We start from the raw sequence: 27,921 nt of genomic DNA on the forward strand, positions 1-27,921 counted from the left end.
CTTCAATGATATGAGTCCTGAGCTTCTTTGGGTCGCGCCTGTGTGAACCGGCTCTCACACTCTCCATTTGTCCTGTTTACCATTATCATTGAAAGTGAAAGTAAATGAAAAAAAAAAACAAATTTTTGGATTGTCTCCCGAGAAGTAATAGTGGCGAAATCTTGTGGATCCCCAAGGAATTCCCTAATTTGCAGGTATTTCCTCTTACTTCCTGTTTGGCTATGGGATAGGAAGTGAAAGGAAATCTCCAAAATGGAACACAGATGGCGAGAAAAAAATCTGATGAATTATAACCCTCCCTTGCTCTATCCAAAATGAAAAAAAAAAGTTTTGTCCATAGTTCTACTTTAAGTTAGGCTTTGTAAACAGCAATGCTAAGTGCAATAACCCATGGCAACCAATCAAAACATGTATTTTTTCAACTAAACAGCACATTGCTATGGGATACTATGCACATCATCATTGTTATTGCCTTACAAAGTCTGTAGCTCTCATTCTTCTGGTGCAACTAGCAGAAATAAATTATGTGACTAGTTGCTAAGCCCAGTGAAGACACTTTCTCTTTCTATTATTTATATATATATAAAACAAAACCATACCTTTCATTAACTGCACCTTCTTTGCACAACCTGGGGCTTGAGGGAAGAACCAGAGGCTCAGAAGATGTCGGTGTCATCGTCTTTTTGGGGAATGACCTCTCAGAGTGGAGAACACTGCGTAGCTTCTGAGTAAAGCTCAAAGAGTCAGTAGGTGGAAAAGTTGGGCTCCTGATTGCTGGTAAGGGAGGTGCTGGCTCAGCTGGTAGTGTCTCTTGGGCAGAATTGGTAGAAGAATGTTCACTTCTTGATATCTCTGTATCAGGAGCTGCTAGCGGAACAGGTACCATGGAAGAATCCTGCTTGTTTTCAATAGATTTATCTATATTATATGTTAACAGTTCCTCCGGTTCAGGTTTAGTCTGTATGGATTTTGTATCTGCAGTGCCACACGTTTCATGTATGTTATTTTTTTCTGGCATGCTAATTACCTCCATGGGAGTCACGGCCAATGCTGAAGTCGTTGAGTCATCAGAAGGAGGGCTTATCTGCTGAGATGCATGTTTTGTCTTATTTTCAGTTGAAAGTGGTTCGTCAGATAGAATTTCTGTCTCCTTGACAGCAGAGCATGGCAAGTCAGATAAAATTTCCATCTCCTTTTGTATTGAGTCTAATAAGTCATCAGCCGTTATTTCTGTCTCTTTAACCTCAAGAACATCATCTTCTCCTGTGACAGCTGAGTGAGAGCCTTCTGCTACAGAATCAGTGTTTTTAAAGTCTTTTTCATGAAGTTCTTCTTTTCGATCATCAGAGGTAAATGCATCACTGATTTGATAACTAACTGAATCCACAAAGGCTTCATCTTTCTTCTCAGGAAGAAGACATGGAGGTACTGGGATTATTTCTTCTTGGCATTGGACATTGGGAGATAAGGTTAATGCTGTTGTACTTTCACATGTTTGGTCTTGTTCAGAATGAGAATTTTCCACCTCTAACGCTAGCTTAGATGGTTTCCCTAGAGATAATTCCAACTCTCCACCGTAGACTGTTTGCTGTACAGTAACAGGTGAGGAGTATTGCATGCTGAGACTCTGATTGTCAGGCCCTACATCCAATCCACAATTTTCTTGAGAAGACAAGTCATTCGTGACAGATAAAGTATCTTCTAATGCAGTTCCACTTGGTGCTTTACCTTTCTCCTTTACCTTGCCTACATCATTCGTGTGAATGATTGTATGCTCCTTTGCCGAGTTGATGATTGTTTCTTCTTTGTCAGGTCTGATATGGAGCATACCATCAAATCTTATTTCAGGATGTTTTTCTTGAGGGTGTATTTCCTCAAAAGTATTGTGATTCTGAATATTAAGTGCTTCCTCTGCTTTAACACTATGTGCATGGGAGCTTTCTGAAAGTTCGCTGTTTGACTTAACAGGCTCTGTATAATAGGACTTATCTTCAGACACTTCTACAATTCTTCCATCGATCTTCAGGGGACCAGCTTTCTGGTCATCATAAACTAATGTACATTCTGTTTTAGAACTTTCCAAGTTCACTTTTGTTTCATCTGGGGGATATTCAGTAGTATTTACCTGGCTCTCCATTGGTTTATTCAATTCTTTCTTTGCAGGCTGTGACCCTTCTGTGAGCACAGGAAAAAAAATGGAGGACTGCTCTCCAACCACAGAACTTAGGACTTGTAAGCTTTGCTGATTGTCCACTACTGAACTTTCTTCATTGCTCAGAATATCCTTGGCCTGATCAATCTTTCCCACTGTTTCTTCACTGGAACATTGCTCAATGTCCCCAAGAAGTGGTGCAAACCTAATAGTATTGTTTTGTGCTGACATTTCTGGAGTGTCAATCACGGATTCAATGTCAATGGAGACAGTACCACCTATAGACAATTCCTGTGATTGGTCATTATTTGTTATTTGGAGATTCTGTATCACTACATCGTTACTTGAAGAGTTATTTATGACATCATGTTTTATAGCCTCTATCTGAATTTCAGCACATATCTTTGTCTTACTCTCTGAACATATGGATGTTATAGGAGTTACAGCTTGTACATTGTCAATAGGAAGAAGAACAGGTTGCATTACCTGTTGTGACTTGTTGTTCTTCTCTGGTGTTATTAATGTGGTAGTCTTTGTGACTTCAGATTCTAAGGCTAAACCAGGAATAGGTGTTTCTTCACCAGTTTTGACATACCCATCCTGATATAAAGGACTTGTTATTACATCTTTAGTGATGTCCATATCAATGTCAATATTGCTTGACTTTACAGACTCCATCTTCATTTTAGCACATACCTTCGTTGGATCTTCTGGATGAATGTCTGAAGTTGCATTCTCTCCATTATCACTTGGAGCAAGAAGAACAGGTGACATTTCCTGCTTTGACTGGAAGTTCTTGTCTGATGCTTCCAGTGTTGGAATTAGTGTGACTTCAGATTCTGAGGCTAAACCAGGAACATGTGTTGCTGTCTTGTCAACCCCATCCTGATAGAGGTGACTTGGTATTATTTCAGTAGAATTGTCCATGTGGATATATTCACTGCTTGGTTTTAGAGACTCCTTTATAATTTCAGCACATACCTTTGTTGAACCCTCTTGACAAATGACAGTAGGTTCATTCTGTCTAATATCACTTGGAGGAAAAGGTATGTTTGATATTTCCTGTTGTGACTGGAAGCTCTTGTGTTGTGCTTCCAGTGTGGGAATTTGGATGGCTTCAGGTTCCATGGCTATACCAGGAGCAGGTGCTTCTTCATCTGTCTTTTCACAGACATCCTGATAAGGAACACTAGCTGTTGCTACATTAGTACCATTCACAAGGATGTTATTGTTGCTAGATTGCATTTTCATAGGGTTGTCTGTATCAGCTGGCATTTGAAGCTGGTTGAATGCATCTGCTGGTATTCTAAAATGAGCTGCAGGAATCTGAATATCTGCTGGTATTCTGAAATGGGCTGTAGGAATCCCATTATCTGCTTTATTCAAATCTGCAGACAGCTCTAAATTTTCCATTCGCTGACCTTCAGTCTCTGATCCTGGTAATTGATTTTCCTCTTTCACATAACTGAAGACGGTTGACTCAGTAGACAGCAGACCTATACTGCCCTGCAGTCCTGCAGCATCTTTGTCACCAGTGGTAGAAAGAGGCTTTTCCATTTCATCAATGACTGGAGAGGCTGAAATACATGCTATAGCAAGGTCGGGTGTTCTGGAAGTAAGCACTTTATCCTCTGACAGTGATCCTGTAACATCAAGACAGGGCAGCATGTCAGAGATCAGGCAGGGTGTGTCCTTTGAAGACGCTTCTTGTTGTTGACCTAATATAAGAAAGGGAACGTCCTCACTCTTTGTAGACCTGATCTCCAGGTTTGGCTTGTCATTGACTCTCTTACTGTCTTCCTCTATAAATGCAGAGGCGTTCTCTAGTAGTTGAACTTTGGACGATTCTCTCAAGGTGTAATCTGGTATGAGGTTATGTCTGTCCACATCAGGCAGGAAAAGCGATTGTAGTTTACAATCAATGTTGCGGTTTTGTCTTTGATGTGAAGGATTTACAGACATGTCAAGCCTACTTTGGTCTTGGCCAAATTCTGTCATGGTTTCAGTAGATAGAATCTTGATGCTTTCATTCGGTGAGTTTTTCTGTTCACCTTCTGGACAGATCATATACTTATAGTCCATATCAGACCCAGTTTTAAAGAATGGTGGATAAAGGTCTGCCTGTGGAGGAAGAAGGCAGACCTCTTCTTTAGGAAATAATTCAAGTGTATTTAAAGGCTGTGCTGGTACATCTTGTGAAACCTGGGTGGATGGGGAGTATCCCGTATCACCAGGACCCACAGAAACTGATAAAGAAGTGGTTTCTATATCAGTCTCTGCAGCTTTTCTCAAATGGGTGGCTGACCTTACACTGTCATTTTCATACTTTTCATTGGCATTACTCTGCATATAATTCTCAACATTCCAGATAAAACCATCTTCCCCTGTTGTTGGAACTTGTTCCTTGCCTGTGCTACTAGGTTTAATCCCACTGAGGATCGAAAGTTGAAACTCAACTCCCTTCTGATCAGCTATCTTCTCATCCAGAACTGGAGTGACTTTGTTCCCCCTGGCTGACTGATCTGTAAACGCTTCGTATTGGCCATATTGTGATTTTTTTGTAAAGTCATCTTGTAAGTCAGGGCATGGCTCTGCCAGATGTAATTGCAATGCATTGAGAGAAAAAGTTGGCACATCATCCAAAAGTAAGTTGTTTATACAGCTCTGTGGCTTATTGTCCTTTGTCATTTGTGCCGTATCATATGCTTGATTAACTACTTTATCTTGGTCACCTGTAAGAGGTTTTTGCAAAATATCTATATTATTTAAGGGGACTAGCTTATCGGCAGGCGCAGAGAACATTTCAACAGCTGTTTCCTGGCACGGCTGACTTTTCTTAAAGTCACTACGGTCATTTAGGATTATACTGTGTTTGTCACTGATCGAGTCTGTGGGAGGTACAATATTAATCTGGAGGCCTGGATCTCTGTTTATGTTACATAATGTAGCTGGGGTACCATTAGCTGGATGGGGAGATTTAGATCCTTCATGCCCTGTTGGAAACTGGCCACTCCTTGGGCTCAACAAATCAGAAGAATTTGTATTTTTAACAATGACTTTTAATTCATCTACCTTTAATTCTATATTATCTCCACCATCTTTTACATTTTTGCTGCTAAAATCCACACTATCTATTCTGGGAATTTCTTTCTGGTCATTTTTAATTTCAAATTGAATGTTCTCAATTAAATTCTTCTTCTTTGTTTGACCATCCTTATTGTTCAGGTCATCAGGACACTTCTTAGGGTCACTATCAAAATCTTCTGATTGTATGCCAGGAAAACTATGATCAGATGTTATTTTACCCATCTGTGCCAACAGTCCTTCTGCCCCTGCAGTCTGATACTGTTGATTAAGCAATGATGTAACAGGATTACTGTCAGTTGATATTTGCTCTAATTCTAGTGGACTTCGGTCAAACACCTGAACTGCAGGGATGGCTCCACTATAGACTAAGCTATCTGGTTCAGATTTACATTTAGTGTCAAGTTTGTCTTTATTGCCCTCTGAATTTCCAATGATTGTTAAAGGCAGGATTAGGTTCCCCTGACTGCCTGTCTGTATATTCGCACTATCTGTATTTAAATCCTTGGCGTCATAAAAACCGCACAATTGTTGCTGTTCTGTCTGAGCAGTAATATTATCTCTGGATTCTCCTTTTTCTTGTTTGGATAGTAACGTGAGGTTCTTCGGTATTGTGTCTGGTTGCACTGGTTCTTCATTCCTAGAGAAGATCTGAGAAGGTGCTAGAATTTGCTCTGGAGTGCTAGTTACAAGTTGAATATTGGGTTCCCCTAGATTCCAACTGCCATAGTCTAGAGTATTATTTGCATTAAAAGGAGTAACCGAAGTGTCTGCAATGGATGAAGGAGTAACCGAAGTGTCTGCAATGGATGAAGGAGTGACCGAAGTGTCTGCAATGGATGCTGTTATATGTTGAGTGCCGGATGAATCTGCGCATTCTTCCTTTTTCTCTTGTGCTTGTACACTATGGGAAACACCATTCAAAGAAGCTGTTTCTTCAGGAGATGGCTCAGCATATGGCATCCATACTGTATCCTTCCTGTCTTCCTCTTTTTCTCTAACATTTTTTTCTGGCTTCACTTGCTGTCCCCATTCTCTGAGTATCCCAATCAGTCCTATGTCTTCTGGTTCACCAAAACTGTCTTCTTCGCTAGTCTCCTCCCTGGAGAGGATGCTGCAGTCAGTAAGGAGATTGGTAAAATTCACTAAGAGCTGTAGATGTGCAACACATGATGACAAGCAAAGATAGCCAAAATCAGCAGCAACAAGCAAAAGCTACAGCCAAGTAAAGAATAAAGAAACCACAGAACCATGCACCACATGCTGAAGATGCAAAGGGAGGTAAGAACATCAAACAAAAAATATAGCTGTCCAAAATGTGCTGAAATACGTGGCAACCAACTAAATTTGTTGGCAGTCTCTGAACTATACAGAAATAGAGTAAAATGGTACTTTATATGCTATTTCACAGCACCTATCTGAGCAGTTACTTGTTATTGATGGAGTTTACGAGTGTAACCACAGGGTGGAAATACACTTTAGCCTTTTCTATACAGTTAGGCCACTTTCATATATGCGGACTGTTCGTTTGATCAGTTAAGTCACTTTTTTTCAAAGAAAAAAACGGGTGAAGTTTACATCCGTTTTTTATCTGTTTTTTTACATCTGCCAGTTAGAGTCCTTAACCACTTGGGTCCCGGAGCCATTTTTCATTCAAAAATGGACCGTTCATCCGTTTACATCAGTTTTTTGTACGGATGAAAAATAGGGCTTTCATCCATAAAATGGATGTTCACAGAAGCAGATGAAAAGGGATGTATATGGATAATCATCCATTTACATCCGTTTTTCCATAGGAATGCACTGATGTCCTTTTTTCATCCGTCAACAGATAGATGAAAAATGGACGAACGGTCCGTATGTGTGAAAGAAGCCTAAAAGGGAAGTCATCCACTTTACAGCTGTCTAGCTAGGAAATCATTATCACATTTTTGCTAATATAATTGTATCTATCACAAATATACTAGCATGACAGATACGGGAGATTTACTAAAACTGGTGCACACAGAATCTGGAACAGCTGTGCATAGTAACCAGTCAGCTTTTAACTTCAATTAAGCTCTGATAACAAAACCTAGAAGCTGATTGGTTACTATGCACAGCTACAACAGATTCTGTGTACACCAGTTTTAGTAAATCTCCTTCATAGAGTCTGCCAGTCTCTGCTTTAATCTAAAGAACAGAAGGATGATTTTAGTATTTGGCTTCATCATATGAAATTTATGATGTAGGACAGCGAATGAAGCCCTTTGCTTGCCTTTGTGTGGGTGTTGGGGCTCTATTCCTCCCACTGACACCAATGAAAGGGCACTATTCCTCCCAGTGACACCAATGATAGGGCACTGTTCCTCCCACTGACACCAATGATAGGGCACTATTCCTCCCAGTGACACCAATAATAGGGCACTATTCCTCCCACTGATACCAATAATGGGGCACTATTCCTCCCACTGACACCAATGATAGGGCACTATTCCTCCCACTGATACCAATAATGGGGCACTATTCCTCCCACTGACACCAATGATAGGGCACTATTCCTCCCACTGATACCAATAATGGGGCACTATTCCTCCCACTGACACCAATGATAGGGCACTATTTCTCCCACTGATACCAATAATGGGGCACTATTCCTTCCACTGATACCAATAATGGGGCACTATTCCTTCCACTGAAACCAACTATGGGTCACTATTCCTCCCACTGACACCAACAATCGGGAACTAATCATTTCCCCATTACCAAAGAAGGGATATTGTTTGCTCCCACTGATGCCAGAGAATTTACTACTCTCAATGGCCACGGTCAAGTCCCCTTAAAGTCTGAAACACAATAAATTGGTCCTTTGTTTAGAAAGTTTGGAGACCAATGGGGTAGGACATCACTATAAATTCTGAAACAGGTATTCCCCTATGGATTAAGTAGAATACCCTATTCATTTATTTGGTACTATGCACTTAGCGAATTACAATCTTTGAAGAAAATATTGGGCTAGTCCACCTAAAAGATAACTTTTTATTTATAGATGGATTTAGGTAGGCCAAGTTTCCTTTTTGGCTTTCTGTACAATTCACCTAAAGGCTTTCTGTACAGAAATGATCTGCAAGATTTCCCCAGCACAAATAATAGCTCAGTTCCCTACCCTCTTCAGGATTTTGCTTCTCCTACTACAACAGGTTTGATACCAGAAGTCCTCTTCTTTCTTTTGCATTCTTCGTAATACAAATACATTTGAAAAAATTCAAAAGCCAATTGCTGCAGAGGGTTTGAAGGTCTAATTTTTATCACTGGAGTGAAAAAGGAAGAATGAATGACACCACTTTGTGTTGCACTGACAACTACCAAAAACTGGTGTATCATTTTTTTATGGACTGACCCCTTAAAATGGAACGTAGAGAAAAAGTACTTTAATTGTGGTTGGTCCAGAGAAATGATGTGTAATATTTTGTCAACTATGTCTGGATGGCAGGTGGGGATGCACAAATAAATACACTATATAAAAATGCAGGTCGGTGTCAAATATGACCGAGGGATCACACAGCGTGTAAAACGTAAACGTCCGGTCTCGGCCGAAGATCTAATCCGGCTCCTCCCGAGGCATTGCGTCACAAAACACGTGACCCTTGAGAAAGCCTGGAAGGTTACATTTTACACGCTGTGTAATCCGGGCACCCCTCGGTCCTATCTGAGACCTACCTGCATGCATGTATTTATTTGTAAGTTACTACTTTTTATTATTAAATCCTGCTTTTATTTACTACACTATGGAGATGTCCTTTGTTTTTTTTTTCACAAGCTGATCATTTACTGCTATGGAGGAATTCTTACAACTGGATGGTTTATTATGAATGCGCATATTATCCTTTACTAAGGTGAGCGGCCATTGCACTCATTGGTGGATAAGTGCTTGTTTTCTGGAATTCTGCACTGGTGAAACCTTAATCACTGGATACATCACCTATTATATGTGGACTTATATACAATTTTGATGCATTTTTTCATTAACCTTTTGGACTTTAGTATTTTTTTGAGATTGTCTCTTTCACTTGTATTGCACTATTTCATGTGGGTTTAATTATTCACGTGTGCTTTTAGTGAAGCATGTTATGCACTTTATTTGTTATGAACATTTTTTATACTTGAACATCTGTATTTATCCAATGGTCCTTATTTGTTTTATGTTATTTATATGCTTTTTGCACTGATTTGATTTTTTTTACTATTGTTAATGTATGCGGTGACACTACAGAAATTGGCTGCTATTGCCTTCCATTCATTCTATCTTTAATATTTGTGCTTTCTCTATACTGCAAATTACTGGTTAGAGCATTGGTTTTTCCGACCCTATAAATATACTCGATTGTGTATGACTATGTATTCAATGCATAACATGGGAAGTTCATGTATATGTATATGTGAAATGATATCCAGTTACCCATGACATACGAATATAACCTGCAGATAGAGAACACTGCCAACAAGAAAGAAAGGATGACAGCAGTGGACTCCAGCCAAATAGAGGAAATCAAGGCAAGCACAGCAACCAAAGGGAGATTTCCAAGTCACTTCTGTTAGCTCAGCATGCAAAGAATGTACACAAGTCTCCAATTTCAACACAAGGGACCTCAAGCAGCAAAAATGAATTAGTTCTATTGCAAACAGTTCAGTAAACTCTCCAGTTATTGCTGTATAAATGACTTTAACATGCATACTATCTTACAAGTAGTGTAAATTCTTTTTTTTTTTTACAGATATCTGGATGTTTCTTGGGAGCTCCCACTACTAGTTCTATATGTACAGTACTGCAGAAAGTATAGTAAAATGAGGGAACCTATCTAATATTCTGTACAACTGTGTAAGCAGTAGCATGTAAGTATGTAGAATTCAGTTTACTGTACAATGATCAACTTCTTGTTCTGAGTGAACACAAATTGCATATTTTAATTCTCTGTACTGCCTAATGAAATTATTCTGCAGCAGCTCAACTCACTTTACTCCCCTTTCCAAAGCACTGTCCCTGTGTACATATGAGATTAGAAGATCGGAAGGCTGCAGAGTCACTGCTGGGAGGGGGCAGCAGGATGAGCTCAGCTGCTCACAGTATGACTTCAACAGTCCCTGCTGCGACCTTAAAAGTGATTGTACAGTCTCGTGTTTTTTTAAATAACAAACATGTTGTACTTACCTGCCCTATGAAGTGGTTTTGCACAGGACAGCCCAGATCCTCCTCTTCTAGGGTCCCTCTTCGCTGCTCATGGCCCCTGCCTCCTGTCGAGTGCCCTCACAGCAAGCACCTTGCTATGGGGCACCCGAGCCAAGCTGCAGCTCCGTGTCCATTCAGCCCCTCCCCCTCTCTCTCCTGATTGGATAAATGACTTTGATTAACAGCAGCAGGAGCCAATGACTGTGTCTCCGCCAATCAGGAGAAAGAGTCTCGGATGGTTGAGGGACTCATGGACATTGCTGGATAGAGATGGGGCTCAGGTAAGTATTTTGGGGTGCGGGGGGGGCTGCTACACACAGAAGGCTTTTTATCTTAATGCATCAAATGCATTCAGATAAAAAACCTCCTTCCTTTACAACTCCTTTAACACTGAATTGCTTCACAGTGCCTGCAGCTACAGAGGTCAGTAAGGATTAGTTTATACTTGTGGTTGGGAGGCAGTAAAAATAAGCGCTATGCTGCTATTTTACCAACCCTCAACCCCCCTCCTTAAACAGCTGAACGAGGCAATACATGATGCTTTGCACAGCAAAAATTACCCCCCCTCCCCCCCCCCCACATTGTTTTTGGTGAGCAATACCACCACCAAATGCAACCCATTCAAGTTAAAGGGGCTTCGCTCCAACCGCAAGCCAAATGCTAGGCTCATGTTTACCACACAGTATTCTTATTCAAGGCCATTCATCTGTAAAAAAAAAAAAGGAAGGAAGGCATTCAAGAGTTAACAGTATTGCCTCTTCATTGCCTGTCAGCCACTCTTATGCTTGGAGTGGCTGCTAGGCCTTGCATGGGGCATGCAAAAACATTTGGCACCTGTAGTGGTAATGAATGATGACCGAGTAAAAATTGCCTAAGCGACTAAACTCCTCCTGTTAATGATGGGCAAAGAATAATGAGCAAAGTTTGGCACCATGCAGCAACCAAGCAACCAATCAAAATCCATATTTCATTCATTGCACTGCAACAAACTGGAATGTGGTTACCTTCTATATATATATATATATATATATATATATATGTGTGCCTTGCATGATCCTACTCAATAAACTGACCAATGTAACAATAATAATAAATATGTAAACGAATGTTATACTGCATATATACTGTCTTGTAGTATTTGTGTCCAGTGTTAGCAATAATCCTGGATTAATGATGCTGAGAAGGAATTCCACAGGTTTGTACATGACTTAACACCCAGAAGCAGACTCAATGAAAGCATGCCCAGCATGCACTAAGCAAGAGAACAAGCTCAGGCTAAATACTCAGGTCTGTAATAATAAATAATAAAAGCTGCTTTTACACTCTGAACAGTTCATTCCACACTCACAGCTGTTAAATGTGAGAAATCCAAGTCACCCGAGAGCTGTGTTACAAGCCAAGCATATAATAATGATACCTGATGGTGCCAGGCTGTGAGCTGCTCCCAGATTCTTTATATTCTTGTCTCTCTATATAAAGTTCAGTCTGCGGAAGGGCAGGAAGCAGCTGTCCTTCCTCCCAAACTCCACGCTGCGGCGAGACGTCACCACTCCTGGGAAAGAAAAGACATTACTGAACACAGGGAAATAGGGGTTCAGGCTGAAACAACATTGTGGAAAAATTACTAATACATTCCATATAAAATAGATTACAGGGCCCTGTCACCTAGAGACTTGCTGTGTCCTCAACAAGGTGTCAAAATAGAGATGGTCATGTCCTCGCAAGCAGCAAACCCATGAACATGCAGAATTCAATGGAAAAAATGAGTGATCCCTTGTGTTTTCATATTTTCCTGGACAGTTCTCATTACTGAATTGTGCATGTTTACACATGGATTAATCACACAATGCTGGTCATTGAGATGATCACTTCACCTCTTGGTGCTCACGTAACGCGTACGGTATGTACAACAGAATAGAAGGTGAGCTTTACCAAGACGGTGAGGTTCCTGTGCTGAGAGTGCGCTCATTATGTGCTCCTGGACCAGTGACAGCTTCTGGTCTCTATTAATGATCGGCAGGTCTGGCTTACTAATATACCCATTGTGACAGCTAATTAGAGTGGTCACATGATTAGGCAGACCTACCTGACTCTTCTTCCCCCCTCCACCAAGCTTTTGGTGACCCTATCAGCACCTACCGGCTTGGCAAACCTATTGTAGAATTAATAAAGCTGTTTAGAAAACTGTCATCTAAAAAACTGTTGCATCCAATCAGATGTAGTCACTCTTTGGGTACTCAGACAGTCACATGTGCTGGAGATTCCTCCATCGATCCTGTTTAGCCTGGATGGAGAAATCAAGTGATTTCTCTCATTCAGCCCTGTATATGGCTAGCCTTATTCTGTGTCTGAGCAAACACCGTGTTAAAGTGTTACTAAACCCAGGACTCTGCATTAGCTATACATGGTCTCCCACAGTACACAGAACATGGAAATGCAATCTAAACCTAAAACCCTTTTCTCATTAGAAGTATATAGCAGTCTTATGTGTATTGGTGTGAGTCTTGCGCTGTCTGGAGGATGTGTGCGTGTAGTACCCCTTAGTGCTGCGTATACCAATTCTGTAAACCATACAGCATCAAATAGAATAAAGGGGGAGGGGTATCGCGCTTCAGGGGGATGGTATTGGTTGAAATTAGATATTGAATAAATAAATTAGCTAACACACTGTTAAATCAATACTCAATAATCTGTGGTGGTGTTTAAATCAAATAAAATCATCTAGTGTACAGTGTATCCATAAAATATTCAATAAACATATTAAATATCTAAAACACACTGCTTGTGCATATATCTATAAAGTGCACATGTGCTGTGAAAATAAATACAAAATTATATAATACAATAATCCATATACTGAATATTCTTAATTCATGTGACAATAAAGTGCTCAGTGCTCCATCTATACATAGGTGAGTGATATTCTCTCAGCATCCAGTGCTTTCAGTTCTTTTAAAGTGCTTAAATTGTCCCAAATTCAAAAATAAATGAAATAGACAAATCTTCTTATTCCAAGTGTTGAACCTCCACCTTACACCGTGTGGACAAACGGGGTGATTCTCTGCTCCTGTCACCCCTCAGGGTGTACTAACCGCTCACCTTAAATTATAAAGTGTTGCGCCTTATTGTTGTAAAGATATAGAAATCCTCTCCTCTCTTTCCTTGCTGTGTGATCAGGAGATGGTGTTCAGCCTTAACTGACTAGATCGGGGTATACGTCCTCAAAGGGTCCCACGAATCTCAAAGGAAAGTGCTCACATAGTGCAGTATTGCCATAAAAATAAGTTTTTATTAAAGTAAATCAAAACACTTACAAACAAACGTGGACCCCTGAAGAAGTCACGTGGGCGGACATGACGTAACGCATAGGGCCAGCATCGGACGTGACGTTCTGGAAGTAAGGTCCGCGATTCCCTGTATTCGATTGAATGCGCAGATACCACGTTTGTTTGTAAGTGTTTCGATTTACTTTAATAAAAACGTATTTTTATGGCAAAACTGCACTATGTGAGCACTTTCCTTTGAGATTCGTGGGACCCTTTGAGGACATATACCCCGATCTAGTTAGTTAAGGCTGAACACCATCTCCTGATCACACAGCAAGGAAAGAGAGGAGAGGATTACTATATCTTTACAACAATAAGGCGCAAAACTTTATAATTTAAGGTGAGCGGTTAGTACACCCTGAGGGGTGATAGGAGCAGAGAATCACCCCGTTTGTCCACACGGTGTAAGGTGGAGGTTCAACACTTGGAATAAGAAGATTTGTCTATTTCATTTATTTTTGAATTTGGGACAATTTAACCACTTGCCGACTGCCTAACACCGATCTACGTCGGCAGTCAGCCCCTCACAGGCAAAGTGACTTAGGGCTACATCACTAGCTTGTGAGGGTCTAGGGAGCGAGCGCGCGCCCCCGGAGGCGCGCTCCCGCTCCCGCGTGGTCACGGACCCCCCCGCGCATGTGACCGGCGGACCCGATGTCCGCCGGTCACTCGGCGATCGGCGGGGGAGAGGGAGAATGTCAGGCAGCTTGTGTAAACAAGCCACCTGTCATTCTCCTTGCTGTTAGGATACTGATCACTCGGATCTAGTATGTAGATCCGTTGATCAGTGTCCATACAGCTCAAGCCCCAGCCAATCACAGTAGAAAGCACGCCCCTAGGGATACACACAGCCCCTCCCTCCCAAATAAAGTTAACCCCTTCACTACCAGTGTATTTTTACAGTAACAGTGCATATATATAGCACTGATTACTGTAGAAATGTCACTGGTAACCCCAAAAGTGTCAAAAATGTCAGTCAAGGGTCCGATCTGTCCGCCTCAATGTCGCAGTACCGCAAAAAAAATCGCAGATCGCCGCCATTACACGTTAAAAAAAAAAACAACAAAAATGACAGAAATCTTTCCCTTTGTTAGTAAACGCGATAACTTTTGCGCAAACCAATCAAAATACGCTTTTTGCGATTTTTTTTACCAAACATAGGTAGCATAAAACAAATTGGCCGAAAAAGTAAAAAAATTTTGATTTTTAAATTTTTTTTTTGGGGAATTTCATATAAAAAAATGTGAAAAATATTGCTATTTTTGCAAAATTGACGCTCTTTTTTTGTTTATAGCGCGTGATCAAAAAATCGCACAGGTGATCAAATACCACCAAAAGAAAGCTCTGTTTGTGGGAAAAAAAGGACGCCAAATTCGTTTAGGTACAGCGTCGCACGACCGTGCAATTGTCCGTTAAAGTCACGCAGTGCCGAATCGCAAAATACCCCCTGGTCGGAATGGGGGTAAAATCTTCCGGGGCTTAAGTGGTTAAGCACTTTCAAAAAACTGAAAGCACTGGATGCTGAGAGAATATCACTCACCTATGTATAGATGGAGCACTGAGCACTTTATTGTCACATGAATTAAGAATATTCAGTATATGGATTATTGTATTATATAATTTTGTATTTATTTTCACAGCACATGTGCACTTTATAGATATATGCACAAGCAGTGTGTTTTAGATATTTAATATGTTTATTGAATATTTTATGGATACACTGTACACTAGATGATTTTGTTTGATTTAAACACCACCACAGATTATTGAGTATTGATTTAACAGTGTTTTAGCTAATTTATTTATTCAATATCTAATTTCAACCAATACCATCCCCCTGAAGCGCGATACCCCTCCCCCCTTTATTCTATATAGCAGTCTTGTGACTTCTATCAGTGTCTGTAAAGTAGGGGTTTTCATTCTCCCCTAATTGCCCCAGGAGTCTGCAGGACCCCTGACCCTCTGTCTGGACAGTGCTGATTGGCCCTGTGCTGATCACATGCACTCTCCCAAGAAGAAAAAAATAACTATCTAGGAAAGCTTGCCCCCAAGGCTCTGTTCTATCAGTAGATGGCTTGGGAACAGTGGAAGAAGGGGAGGATCAGAGAAGACAGGATCAAACAGCCTTTTTACACAATGCAAAGGATTAACAAGCATGCTTTTTTGCATATACAGACCGATTTTACTGTTGTGGGTTTAGTAACAATTTAATACCTTTCTCCCCTCCCCCATGTAACAATATTTGGGCCTGGAGATGATTATGTCTAAGCACTGCATCTTGGGAGAAGATCACAAATTGCCTCAATCCTGGAGGTGCTGGGTATTTTTGATGGTCAAATTAAGTAGCAAGGAGTATAGAACAGATATCAGGGTGGGATTTAGGGAGGTACCCTACCTTTAATGTGTATCTATCGTCAAAATGTTTTCTACTTTTGGGGAGGGAAGGGAATGGTTAGATCCTCTGTTTTTATCCCCTATTGAATAGAATAACCCTCTTGTCCTGGTGTCCATTGTCACAGAAAATGAGGGGGCATCCAAAATTTTACAGTTGTGATTGAAACATTAACAGAAGGAAAATGAGGACACCTGTGCTGGTGCCAAGTATCATTACCAGATCACATAGAGCATGGAATGTTGAAGGAACCAAATGTCCAAAAACCTGAACAAATATGTTTTGTAAAAAGTATAGACTTTTACTTCTCTTCACATAAAATATTAAAAACACAAGCGCGTGCCATATAAATACGTTTGTAGATCTACTACCTCCTCCTTGTTTTCTCTTAAAGAAGAAGATTTCTAGTACCCGGAAAAGCAAAGAGAAGTGGTGTGACCCCCCCAAACATCAGCTGGACATCTAAGACAATTGCTTGTGTGATACTAACAATTATATATATATTGTGACAGGAAGTCAGGTAAATCTGTGGATTTAGTCACAGATAGGAGATACATTTCCACCTGGTTTAGAAAATTCACCAATTACTATAGGGTGTCGGCTGCAAAGGTAGCCAGAACTGTCTCAGGACGGCTTAAGGAAGTTGAAAGGCCTTCAGCTGTTCGGAATGAGGAAGTTAAGGCCTCTATAATTTGTCCAAAGGAAGTCCTATTGATTGCTGCCTCCTGACGCTGTGTGGGCATGGGGAGAGGAGGACAGTCAGATGTGTGCCCCCTGAAAGCTGTGTGAGCATGGGGAAGACCTCCTGAAGCGATGTGCGCTGAGGAGGGTAACAAGTGTGAAGACTACATCGAGAGGTCTTGGATCATTTCTATGTGAAAAGAAACCAATGGACATTTCCTGTGTGAAGGGGAAATTCATTAAGACTGAAGACTTCTCAAGGTGAGAAAATGAACTATTTCTATGTGGAAGAAATAAATGAACTGTTTGTTATGTGAAGAGACAAGCAAAGGGACATGTTCAATGTGAAGAGGAAAAGGGACATGTTCAATGTGAAGAGGAAAAGGGACAGGTTCAATGGACATTTGTTGTGTGAAGATAAAACATGGACTATTGAGAGTCTGCTGTATGATCAGCCAAGTCTGCCCAACAGTAGGTTGGGGACAGACTTCATTAGATAGGTTCCAATATGTGAGAAGGTAGCCGCCCACAGTGGCAAGGATTTATTTTGTGTTTTATTTTTATTTTGATGTTTTTGATGCTTGCACTTGTGTGAAGAAAATAGCAAGAATAAACAAACTGTTTTGTTTGCAACCACTTCTCGGCTATCTCCCTGTGTAACGAATCCCCCCAAGGGGTCATCCACGCCTACCACCGAGCTAATCTCTCACAATATATATAAATTAAATATAAATAATTCAGCTGACTAGGAGGTTGTGTTATGTTATTTAGGTTGAAGTAGCTGAACTCCAAATATGATCTCTATTGCAGCTTAGACCAACGTAAGTATGCATATTCCATACCGAAGGGGCTGCTGGAGAAGCTGACAATCACTCTAGTAGTCAGCACTACTACAGTAACAGGTCTGCACACCGACCACAGAGCATTGCTTGGTAGGGACTGCAGACTTTCACGGAACACCTTGTACTTTTTTCAATGAATACAAGGATGAGGTGGAGGTCCTAATGTTACCGTCCCTCCTCTCCACCTCATCCAGTCAGAGAATGTACTTAGCCTGGCAAAAAGTCAACGAATGCTGCCACCACATCTAAGTACTGGTAAGCTGCAATAGACTACATTTTGTTCTTGGGTTCAGATATACTTTAACTACATGAGTCCTGGTATTTGTCCGGACCTAGTAACAATTGTGCTTTAAAGAGGTTTTAAAGTAATTGTAAAATCTCAAATTTTTTTTCTATTAAAATAAAAAACATGTTATACTTACCTCCTCTGTGCAGTGGTTTAGCACATGGCAGCCCAGATCCTCCTCTTGTCGGGTCCCTGGCTGGAGCTCTTGGCCCCTCCCTCCTGTTGAGTGCCCCCATCAGTGCTGAGACAAGGTCATCAAGAGCCCAGGGCAAACACACTAAATTGCGCCCCCCCCCCCCAAGATGTATGAGCATTAGAAAAAAAATCCCCCTCCTAGCACTAACCCTCTACCCCTCAAATTTTCCCTCCAAGCACAAATCCTCCCCCACTCCAAATCCCCCCTTCCTGCACAAATTCCCCTCCCCAATCCCCTATCCTAGCACAACTTCCCTCTATTCCTAGCAGAAATACCCTCTAATTATCCCTACTAGCACAAATCCCCCCCCCACCCCAAAAAAAAAAAAAAAATTCCCCTTTACCATATGGCTTTTATAGCACAAACCCCCCAAATCTCTCCTCCTAGCACAAATCCCCTTGCCGCCTTCCAGCACAAATCTCCCAAATCACCACTCCTAGCATAACTCCCTAAATTTGCCCTCCTAGAACAATTCTTACCCCCACCGCCCCCCAGATTTCCCTTCCCAACACAAATCTCCTCCTTCCAATCCCTGTGTGGTGCCCCTCCCCCCCCACCTCACATGATACCACAGTGCCCAGGACTCTTGCCCACCCCTTGTCCTGGCCCTGGCCCCCACTGCAAGCAGCTTGCTATCGGGGTGACTAAGTCGAGCTGTAACTCCCTGAATCCATTCAGACATGAAGCTGCTGTTCGGCCCCGCCCCTCTCCTGGTTGGCTACCTGAGTTTAATTGACAGCAGTGGGAGCCAAAGGAGCTGCTGCTGTGTCTCAGCCAATCAGGAGGGAGAGTCCCGGACAGCTTTGGAAACCGTGGACGTCGCTGGATAGAGAGGGGGCTCAGGTGAGTATTAGGGGGGCTGCTGCACACTGAAGGCTTTTTTATCTTAATGCATAGAATGCATTAGGATAAAAAACCTTCTGACTTTACAACACCTTTAAAGCCTTTTCTGCATTAAGGAAAATAAACCTCTGTGTCTAGGATCTTTCCAGCCCCCCTTATACTTACCTGAGTCCAATCTTGATTGAGCGATGTGCTTGAGAACAGCAGCTCTTTTCGCTCTCTCTCTTCTCACAGGGCAGACTAAAAGCAGCGGGACCCATTGGCTACTGCTGCTGTCAATCAAATCCTATCATGAGGGAGTGGTGGGACGCAGCTAGCGGGGCCCGCACAAGTACCTCCCTAGCAAGCAGCTTGCTATTGGGGATACTCGAAGGGGGAGGAGCCAGGAGCGCCTAAGAAGAGAAGGATCAGGGCTGCTCTGTGCAAAACCATTGCACAGAGCACGTAAATATAACATGTTTGTTTATTTGTTTGTAAAAAACTTGAACCTTTAGCCCGCATTCACACTGCAGCGGCACGACTCTGTACTACTTCGGGGGCGACTTGTGAAGTCCCGTGCACCGCGACTTCGGCGCGACTTGCAGGGACTTCATATAATGAATGTCTATGCAAGTCGCTCCGAGGTCGCCCCGAAGTAGTAAAGGACCCTTTTTCTAAGTCGGAGCGACTTGTGTCGCTCCTATTAGAACGGGTCCTGTAGCAGTCAATGGACCGCGATGGACTGCGACTTGTCAGGCTGACAAGTCGCCTGACAAGTCGCGGCAGTGTGAATGGAACCTTAAAGTGAAAGTAAAAGGCAAAACGTAACTAATTCTAATACTACTCCCACCCACAATCTAAGCCTAATCCAACTAGCCCTGTAAAGAAAAGATTGCTATACTTACCTATTTTGCAGCCTCTCCGGTGCGGTCCTAGGCTGAGCTGTCAGCATTAGCTTCAGTGTGCAGGAGAGGCAGCCAACAATGAAAGTCCCATAGTAAGTCTTTGGGTGACGTCACTTCCCAGGCATTTCCCAGTCGTTGTCGTCTTTCTCTGGCACACAGAGGGCACCGCTGGAGACCGAACCAGAGTGACTTCAAAGTAGGTAGATATAGTGATCTTTTATTTACAGGGTTAGATAGATTAGACTTAGAATGTGGATGGAAGTAGGTTTGGAATTAGCTAGGTTTTGCCTTTACTTCCCCTTTACCATCACTTTAATGCACATCATATTGCATCTGCCTGTTGTAGCCACTACAAGTGACAAACTTTTTAACTGCCAACTAGCTGATCAATATAAAGGGAATTTCCCCACTAACAGTGTTTTTTTTTTAGATGCTGTCTGTGCTTTCCTGTTCCTGCTAACTTAATTTCCTTTCCTAGTGTCACACTCACAAGGTTTAGGAAGCAAGGTAAAAATCCCCAATGGTGTCAAAAAATCTCTGCAATCACTTAAAATCTCATCAGGGCCTTCATCCTACTTCCTTTCAGGCCCATATAGCCAAGTTACTGTATCAAAACCAAGTACAGAACAGCTCGACCCCACAACTTCCATCCTATATCCCTCTTCAGTATAGACATCAAATTACTGGCTAAAGTATTGGCTTCCAGACTGAATTCTTTTCTCACTGTCTTGATCCACAAGGATCAAGTGGGTTTTAGCCCCTGATAATACTCTAAGGCGATCCACCTTATACATCTTCTATGCCAGAATCAATTACATCTCTCGACATGGACAACTGTTTTGATGCTATCTCATTGGACTATCTGCAATACATACTGAAAAGGTGGGGCTTTGGGAATTACTTTTTAGACTGGCTGAAATCCCTTTATTCTAACCCCACAGCTTCAGTCAAATAATGAAATTACCATTCCTCCCCATTCCCCATTGAAAGGGGAACCTGCCAGGGATGTCCTCTTTCCCCAATTATGTTTTCCCTTGCCTTAGAACCCCTAGCACACCTTATTAGAAGCAAACTAATATCCATGGCCTACAATACGGCCACTTATAAATCATTCTCCTCGCTAAGGACCTTTTATTGACTTTGACTCAACCCATCATATCCCTACCTAAATGTATTATCTCTTCTCTCAAATCTCCAATTTGCATTTAAAAAAGACAAATCTGTGGCTCTTAACATTTCCTTGCCCAACTCCACACTAACCACACTTAAATCATTCTTCTCATGCAATTGGGCCATAAACAATTGGGTTAACTATCCAACTAACTTCTCATTACTCTGACTAATATTCAGATAACTATCTCCTGACTATTCGCAACCTCAAAACTCTAATAACTTCCTGAAACTTTCATTCCATTTAATGGATGGGGAGGATCAACTCTTTTAATATGAACATTTTCCCTAAAATCGTATTTTTGTTCCGCACCCGTCCCATTCCAGTCCCCTCTTTCATCATTAAATCCTTCCAAAATCATGTTGTGACTTTTATTTGGCACACCCATCATCCTCAAAACTCTAGGCGTATAATGTACATTCATAGACACCAAGGGGGTCTGGGTGTCCCAAGTTTTATGAAGTGCTATGAAGCTGTTCTTTGGGTAGAACTTGGAGCAACTTCCTTTGCTCTTTGTGACAAGTTGGGGTTTTGTAGATCATTGGTAGTGCCAAACAGTGAGTTTAGTCCATGCCAGAAGTATATTTCAAGGCTTTTTCTGCCTACTATTATTCATAACAAAGCAAAAGTTCACATGATTATCTTCCTACGCAGAGGGTTCTGACCATTGATGCAACTAACATAGAACTCAGCATCCCTGCTCTTTATCGGCTCTGTGGCTCAGGCCTCATGCCTCGGTCCTCCTGTCCATCAAAAGCACAGTCCCAGTGCTTGTGCACAAATACTCTGTACCTCTGTCCATGTGGCTTCTTATCCTGCAGCTCCCAGCTACTCTATCTCCCATAGACTGTCTCTCTCACTCAGGCTCAGGCCTTTGTCCTGACCTGGACAGCATGGTGTAGACGTGCACCTGTCTCTGCTCCCAACACACACTGACCCTTACAGGAGGGTGAGGCCCTGACCACTAATCCTGGCTCTAAAATGACAGCACACACCTGCATCATTATTGTGCTTGTATCTTCCAAAATCTGGCCCAGGCTGCCCTGCCACATCTTGTAAATCTCAAATCTCTACCATGGATGCCCTGGAATTTATGCCCGTCCACCATGAGCCACTTTATGAAACCCCTAAGGAAACATACTCTGAAAGTCTAGGACGATGTAAAATATTCCAGTAATTTACCCTCTGTCCATCATCATTTAATTCCTCTCACAGGTAACCCCTTTTCCAACCAAGGCTGGAATCACCTTCAGCTTTCCATTGGTGGACCACACATGGCCTCAACGCAGCCTTTTCTCTGCTTGAGAAAGGCTCATGGTTGACCATTAGGAGCGATTTAAGGCCTCCCTTCCCAAACTCTTCTGATATACCTAAATCAGACATTAGATTGCCTCCCTTATACGAAATAAGAATCTCTTCACTACCTTGACCAGCTTCAAACACCGCTGTCACTATAACCCCTGGTCTATACACACCAACCACTCACACCTATGTAAATAGGAGGGGGATTTAAAAGTTCACAAATCTGATAGAGACTGGCAAGACACTTGGACTGCCACTGCCATCTTTCAGCATGACAATGACCCAAAGCATACATCCCAATCAACAAAGGAATGGCTTCACCAGAAGAAGATTAAAGTTTTGGAATGGCCCAGCCAGAGCCCAGACCTGAGTCCAATTGAAAATCTGTGGGGTGATCTGAAGAGGGCTGTGCACAGGAGATGCCCTCACAATCTGACAGATTTGGAGTGTTTTTGCAAAGAAGAGGGGGCAAATATTGTCAAGATGTGCCATGCTAATAGACTTATACCCAAAAAGACTGAGTGCTATACTAAAATCAATAGGTGCTTTAACAAAGTATTAGTTTAAGGGTGTGCACACTTATGCAACCACATTATTTTAGTTTTTTAATTTTTACTTCCCCATAAAAGATTTTAGTTTGTTTTTCAATTGAGTTGTACAGTTTATAGGTCACATTAAAGGTGGAAAAAGTTCTGAAATGATTTATCTTTGTCTCATTTTTATACATCACAGAAACCTGACATTTTAATAGGGATGTGTAGACTTTTTATATCCACTGTATACTCTAAATACAAGAGTCATGTGTATTCCTACTTGACTCTTAGTGTTTCTTGTGTATTTCTTCCAGATCTGTGCAGTAATCCAGTATGAAACTTTGCCTCTGTGCAGGAGCTTCCTGTAATAAAGACCAGTCACTGCTGCTATCTTTCCTTGTGCAGGGTGACTGGTCTTGTCTCCATCTCCTCCTGTAGTTTTCTGCAGACATCCTGGGGTGGGTGGGGCCTGCTGAGTCCCTCCCACAGCTCTGCTCTCTGCGCAGGCTACACGCAGCACAGTGATGCTACACACTGCTACTTTCACAAGGTAATATCTGGATTTGGAAAGGCATTTGGTGCACACAAAGTGGATTTGTATCTTTTGTGGCTATTTAGGAGTATATTTAAATAAAAGTTTCCGTGCCTGGAATTCAGATTTAAAGTAATAAAGTATTCTTTCAGAACCAGTCTGGATGCAGTTCAGAATGGCGTGTGACATGATCAATACGTGGGCATTAGCAAGAGTCGCACAGCAATGAAGCCTTTCTATTTTGCTACTGAGCTGAGTAGGTTTGTTAAAAAATAATCTTTTTTAAGCAAAAACACACATTAAAGACATATCCATAGTAAAAGATGTCCTGCAATAATTACCCGGGATGTGCAGGTTCTGTCAGGTCGTCAGAGAACAATGATGGAAAATTTGATTCTACCCTCTGCTGTGATGCAGCTTGTTGGCCGTTAGCATCCCATTGAGGATAAAGCACGGGGAGGGTTTCCAATGACGGATGAAACTCCTGAAATAAGAAACACGCAGTAGGTGAAGACAGCATATTTCTTCAAAGTAAAGTGAGTCACAATCAATTACCAACTACAGCAATGTCATAAAAAGTTCAGGTCCGATTAAATGTGCCAAAACTAGAAATTACATTCGCAGTGCTGGCTATGAAGGCTGTAATGTAGCTGTTAATATTTAACAAGTAACTATTATCACTATCAGCATCGGTAGGATGCTAATACCCAGAAGAAAAGGTTAGAATACCATCAGGATTTTTGTTGCATGTGGCCCCATTCAGGAGATTTTCTTCTCACTTCCCATATTGCAAAGTAATCTAGGAAATTGTATAGATTTGGAATATAGATTTAAAGGCATTTCTGTAAAGGCATTTCCTGCACATGACAAATTTTTCTGACAAAGATAATTGCAACATAAAATGCGCCGACAGTTTACGCAGCGCTTTACAACTTGAGGGTAGACAGTACAACTACAATGCACTTTAATACAGTAGGAATCAGAGGGCCCTGTTCGTTAGAGCTTACAATCTAAGAGGGAGGGTCAAGAGATATGAGGTAATAATTGTGGGGTGATGTGCTAATGGAGAAAATAAATGTATAGTTCAGGGCTTAAAATGTCAAGTCCTAAGCTACTAGCCAGGCCTTAAGAGTTAAGCCCCGTACACACGCTATGAATTTCCGCCGACCGGTCGTCCGTCTTTTGTCCAGAGTGGTGTCCGTTGGTTGGAATGTGCTCTAGACTGCACACAAATTTTCCCGTACGACAGAATTCTACTTCAGAAGTGATGTCATGTGTTGGATTGCTTTCTATGTGTTCTTTCATCTCTGAGCATGCCTAGTCTTGCTCATAAGATTTTTCCCCATCGAAATCTGTGCTAATGAGACGAAAATCGGACGTGTGTTGACGGAGGACAAAAATTTTAATGCCTGCACATCAGGATTTTGTCAGTCGAAAAGTCGGAGTCGTCTGTCGAAAGCACCATACTAACAATCCGAAAATCGGCAGATCGGTCGTCGGACGAAATTTCCCTTCCAAATTTCTTATCGTGTGTACGGGGCTTTACTCGCCACTTGTTGCCCCACCCAAACCCTACCCTGCTCTGCCCCTAAACACGCCCTCATAAAATATCTTATAAAATTACACTGTTGAATGTTTTTATTCAGAATTAAATTACAAAAATAATTATTAACAACAACAGCTTTAACAGTATCAATGTTAGCACACTGCTCCCCTCTCCAGCACACTGAGGCCTCCAATCCCTCCCCCCTCCCAATCAAGTGCATTTATGCTTTCAATATTTTCCCAATCCGTCATACATATGCCTCCAATTCCACCCCCCAATCCACCATACTTATGCCTGCAATTCCACCCCCCCCCCCCCCCCACAATCTACCATACCTATGCCTCCAATCCCACCCTCTCCCCCTAATCCATCATACCTATGCCTCCAATTCCACCCACCAACTCCCCAATCTATCATACCTATGCCTCCAATTCCACCCCCGTCCCACAAATCTATCATACCTATGCCTCCATTTTCACCCCTCCCGCCAAATCTATCATACACATGCCTCCATTTTCATCCCTCCCACCAAATCCATAATACCTATGCCTCCATTTCCACCCCCTCCTCCCCAATCTATCATACCTATGCCTCCAATTCCACCCCTGATCCCTCCCAACTATCATACGGTATGATAGATTGGGGGGTGGAATTGAAGGCATATGTGTGATAGATGGGGAGGGGGGGGTGGAATTGGAGGCACAGGTATGATGGATTTGGCAGGAGGGGGGTTGAATTGGAGGCATATATGTATGATTGTTTGGGGGAGGGGGTGGAATTGGAGGCATAGGATCGATAGATTGGGGAGGGGGGGCAGAACTGGAGGCATAGGTAAAATGGATTTCGGGGGGGGTGGGTGGAATTGGAGGCGAAGGTAAGATTCAGATCTTTGCCTCCAATTAACCCCCCCCCCCCCTCCAATCCAGCACATATATGTTCTCACTCCCCCCACTCTCCCTTCTTCCTCACAGCACACTTCTTTATATATTTTACCAATGCCTCTACTGTAAATTAACAGTAAAACTCTTTCTGGGTCTGACATGCAATTTAAAAAGAAAAGAAAAAAAAAGCTTGTTTCACTGAAGAATTCTGGTTTAGATCTATGTAGATAAAGTTGTCATCATGTCCACCTTTCTCCTGAAGCCAAGGGCGGGAGGGAGGGGGGGTTTGTCAGGCATCAGTGCACAGGCTGGTCTGAGAAGGTTAGAGCCCGCCCACCAGAGGCATGCACCGCCCACCTCCTTGATTATGCAAGAAGAGGGAGGTGGAGAGGGGTGGTCACAGGCATCCCTTGAAGCTGCAAGCTTTTGGAGGTAATTGGAAAGCAGCAGTCTTTTGTGGGGGGCGACGATGTGTATCAGGTGGGGGGGGTGGAGTGGGGAGGTCGGTCCCAGGGGCCCAGTTAACAAGTGTAATGCTCGCACTGCAAGCCTGTGAGGGGCAGGGACATGTATCAGGTCGGTGTGGAGTGGCGAGGTCCCAGGCGATCAGTTGACTGAGTGTAATGCTCGCGCTGCGAGCCTGTGAGGGGAGGGGACATTAAGCTGGCGGAGAGGGGCGGTCCCAGGTGCAGGAGGTGGAGAGGAGCTGTATACAGAGAATGCAGGCTGCGCTGTGAACGGTGGCGGCGGGCACTGGGCTCTCACTACATTCCCCATACAGCACAGCCCTATTTCTTACTCGCCCTCCTCATCATTCCACTCACAAAATGCAAGCAGGCTAATGGAATTTTTGAGGGCTGGTATAGTTGTTAGATGGGGGCCAGATAGGCTTCTCTAAAGAGATGTGTTTTTAGGGACCATCTGAAAGTGGACAAAGTAGGAGATAGTCAGATTGCGGTACAGCCTTTCAGAGGATGAGAGAGGCTCTGGAGATGTCCTCAAGGCAAGCATGGGAAGAGGTGACAAGGGTGAGCAGGAGGTCCTGGGAGGAAGGAAGAGAACGATTTGGCTGGTATTTAGAGACCAGGTTAGTGATGTAGCTGGGGGCCAGGTTATGGATGGCTTTGTAAGTTATGGTTAGTATCTTGAATTTAATTTGTAGGTTGAATGTCAGCCAGTGGAAGGATTGGAAAAGAGGGGTAGCAGACACCGAGAGGCGTTCATGATGGACTGAAGCGGGAATAGCCTATTTAAAGGTAAGCCAATGAGGAGGGAGTTGCAGTAATCGAGAAGAGAGATCACAAGGGAATGGAATGGGAATGGATCCTCTTTCCAGCAACATGGCTGCCTGCTTATAGGCTGATACCACCTGTATGCTGAGCCTCTATCAGCGTTCCCATTGGAAGCGTCTGGTCTGGTCTGGAGTGTTTTTGACATACAGTATCTGGAGCTGTGCCCTCAGTGGAAGTGCTTAGTCGGATTTTGGAGTCTCTCTGCCTTACATTATTTGGAGCTGGTAAGGGCATATGTATGTCAGCCCTCTTCGGTGGCACGGTTGGGATCTATATGCTCATTATACCTTCCTTTTGGTAAGCTGCAGTCCTATCGGGGGATGCCTTCTTTTGCTTTTTCTGCAACACTTTCTATTACTCTGGTAAGGAGTATTTTCACAGGATTGGAGGTGTCTGTGTCTTCTACCATCACTACTCTAGCACTTTTCTGACATTCCTATCACTCGGGGTGTTTATTCAATTTATTTGTGGTTTTACGCTATGGCGTTTTTAATTTTATATTTCACATGAATACCCAACACTGAGGAGATCCATTCAGAAATACGGAGTCCGATTGACATCTGGTTCCTGTGGACCCCTTGAAGTTTTTTTGGGCTCATATATCATTTGCCTCTGGTAAGCGGTACCTGTACAGAAAATTTCGTCAGACGTGCTGTTTACTTATACATGGACTTTATTTTGGACTCTATTACATAATCACATATGTTTTTCACTTTCTAGCGCAACTTGTATATATACAATGGATTAGAAGCTTTGTGGTGTCATTGGTTAG

The 27,921-nt window shown here is 42.3% G+C and overlaps 1 protein-coding gene across 1 annotated transcript in view; it reads right to left on the reverse strand.

Moving 5' to 3' along the window:
* The window catches only part of TACC2 (transforming acidic coiled-coil containing protein 2), a 229,261-nt gene that overhangs the window by 159,668 nt on the left and 41,672 nt on the right, over positions 1-27,921 (reverse strand). Inside the window, exons 3-5 of the mRNA XM_082268876.1 lie at positions 23,772-23,914; positions 11,860-11,994; positions 600-6,350 (exon numbers count right to left, since the gene is read on the reverse strand). Of these exons, the coding sequence (XP_082125002.1) occupies positions 600-6,350; positions 11,860-11,994; positions 23,772-23,914 (6,029 nt within the window). The remainder of the gene's footprint in view (positions 1-599; positions 6,351-11,859; positions 11,995-23,771; positions 23,915-27,921) is intronic.

This window comes from Pelophylax lessonae (assembly GCF_965119305.1).
Source record: "Pelophylax lessonae genome assembly, chromosome: 9".
Lineage (NCBI taxonomy): Eukaryota > Metazoa > Chordata > Amphibia > Anura > Ranidae > Pelophylax > Pelophylax lessonae.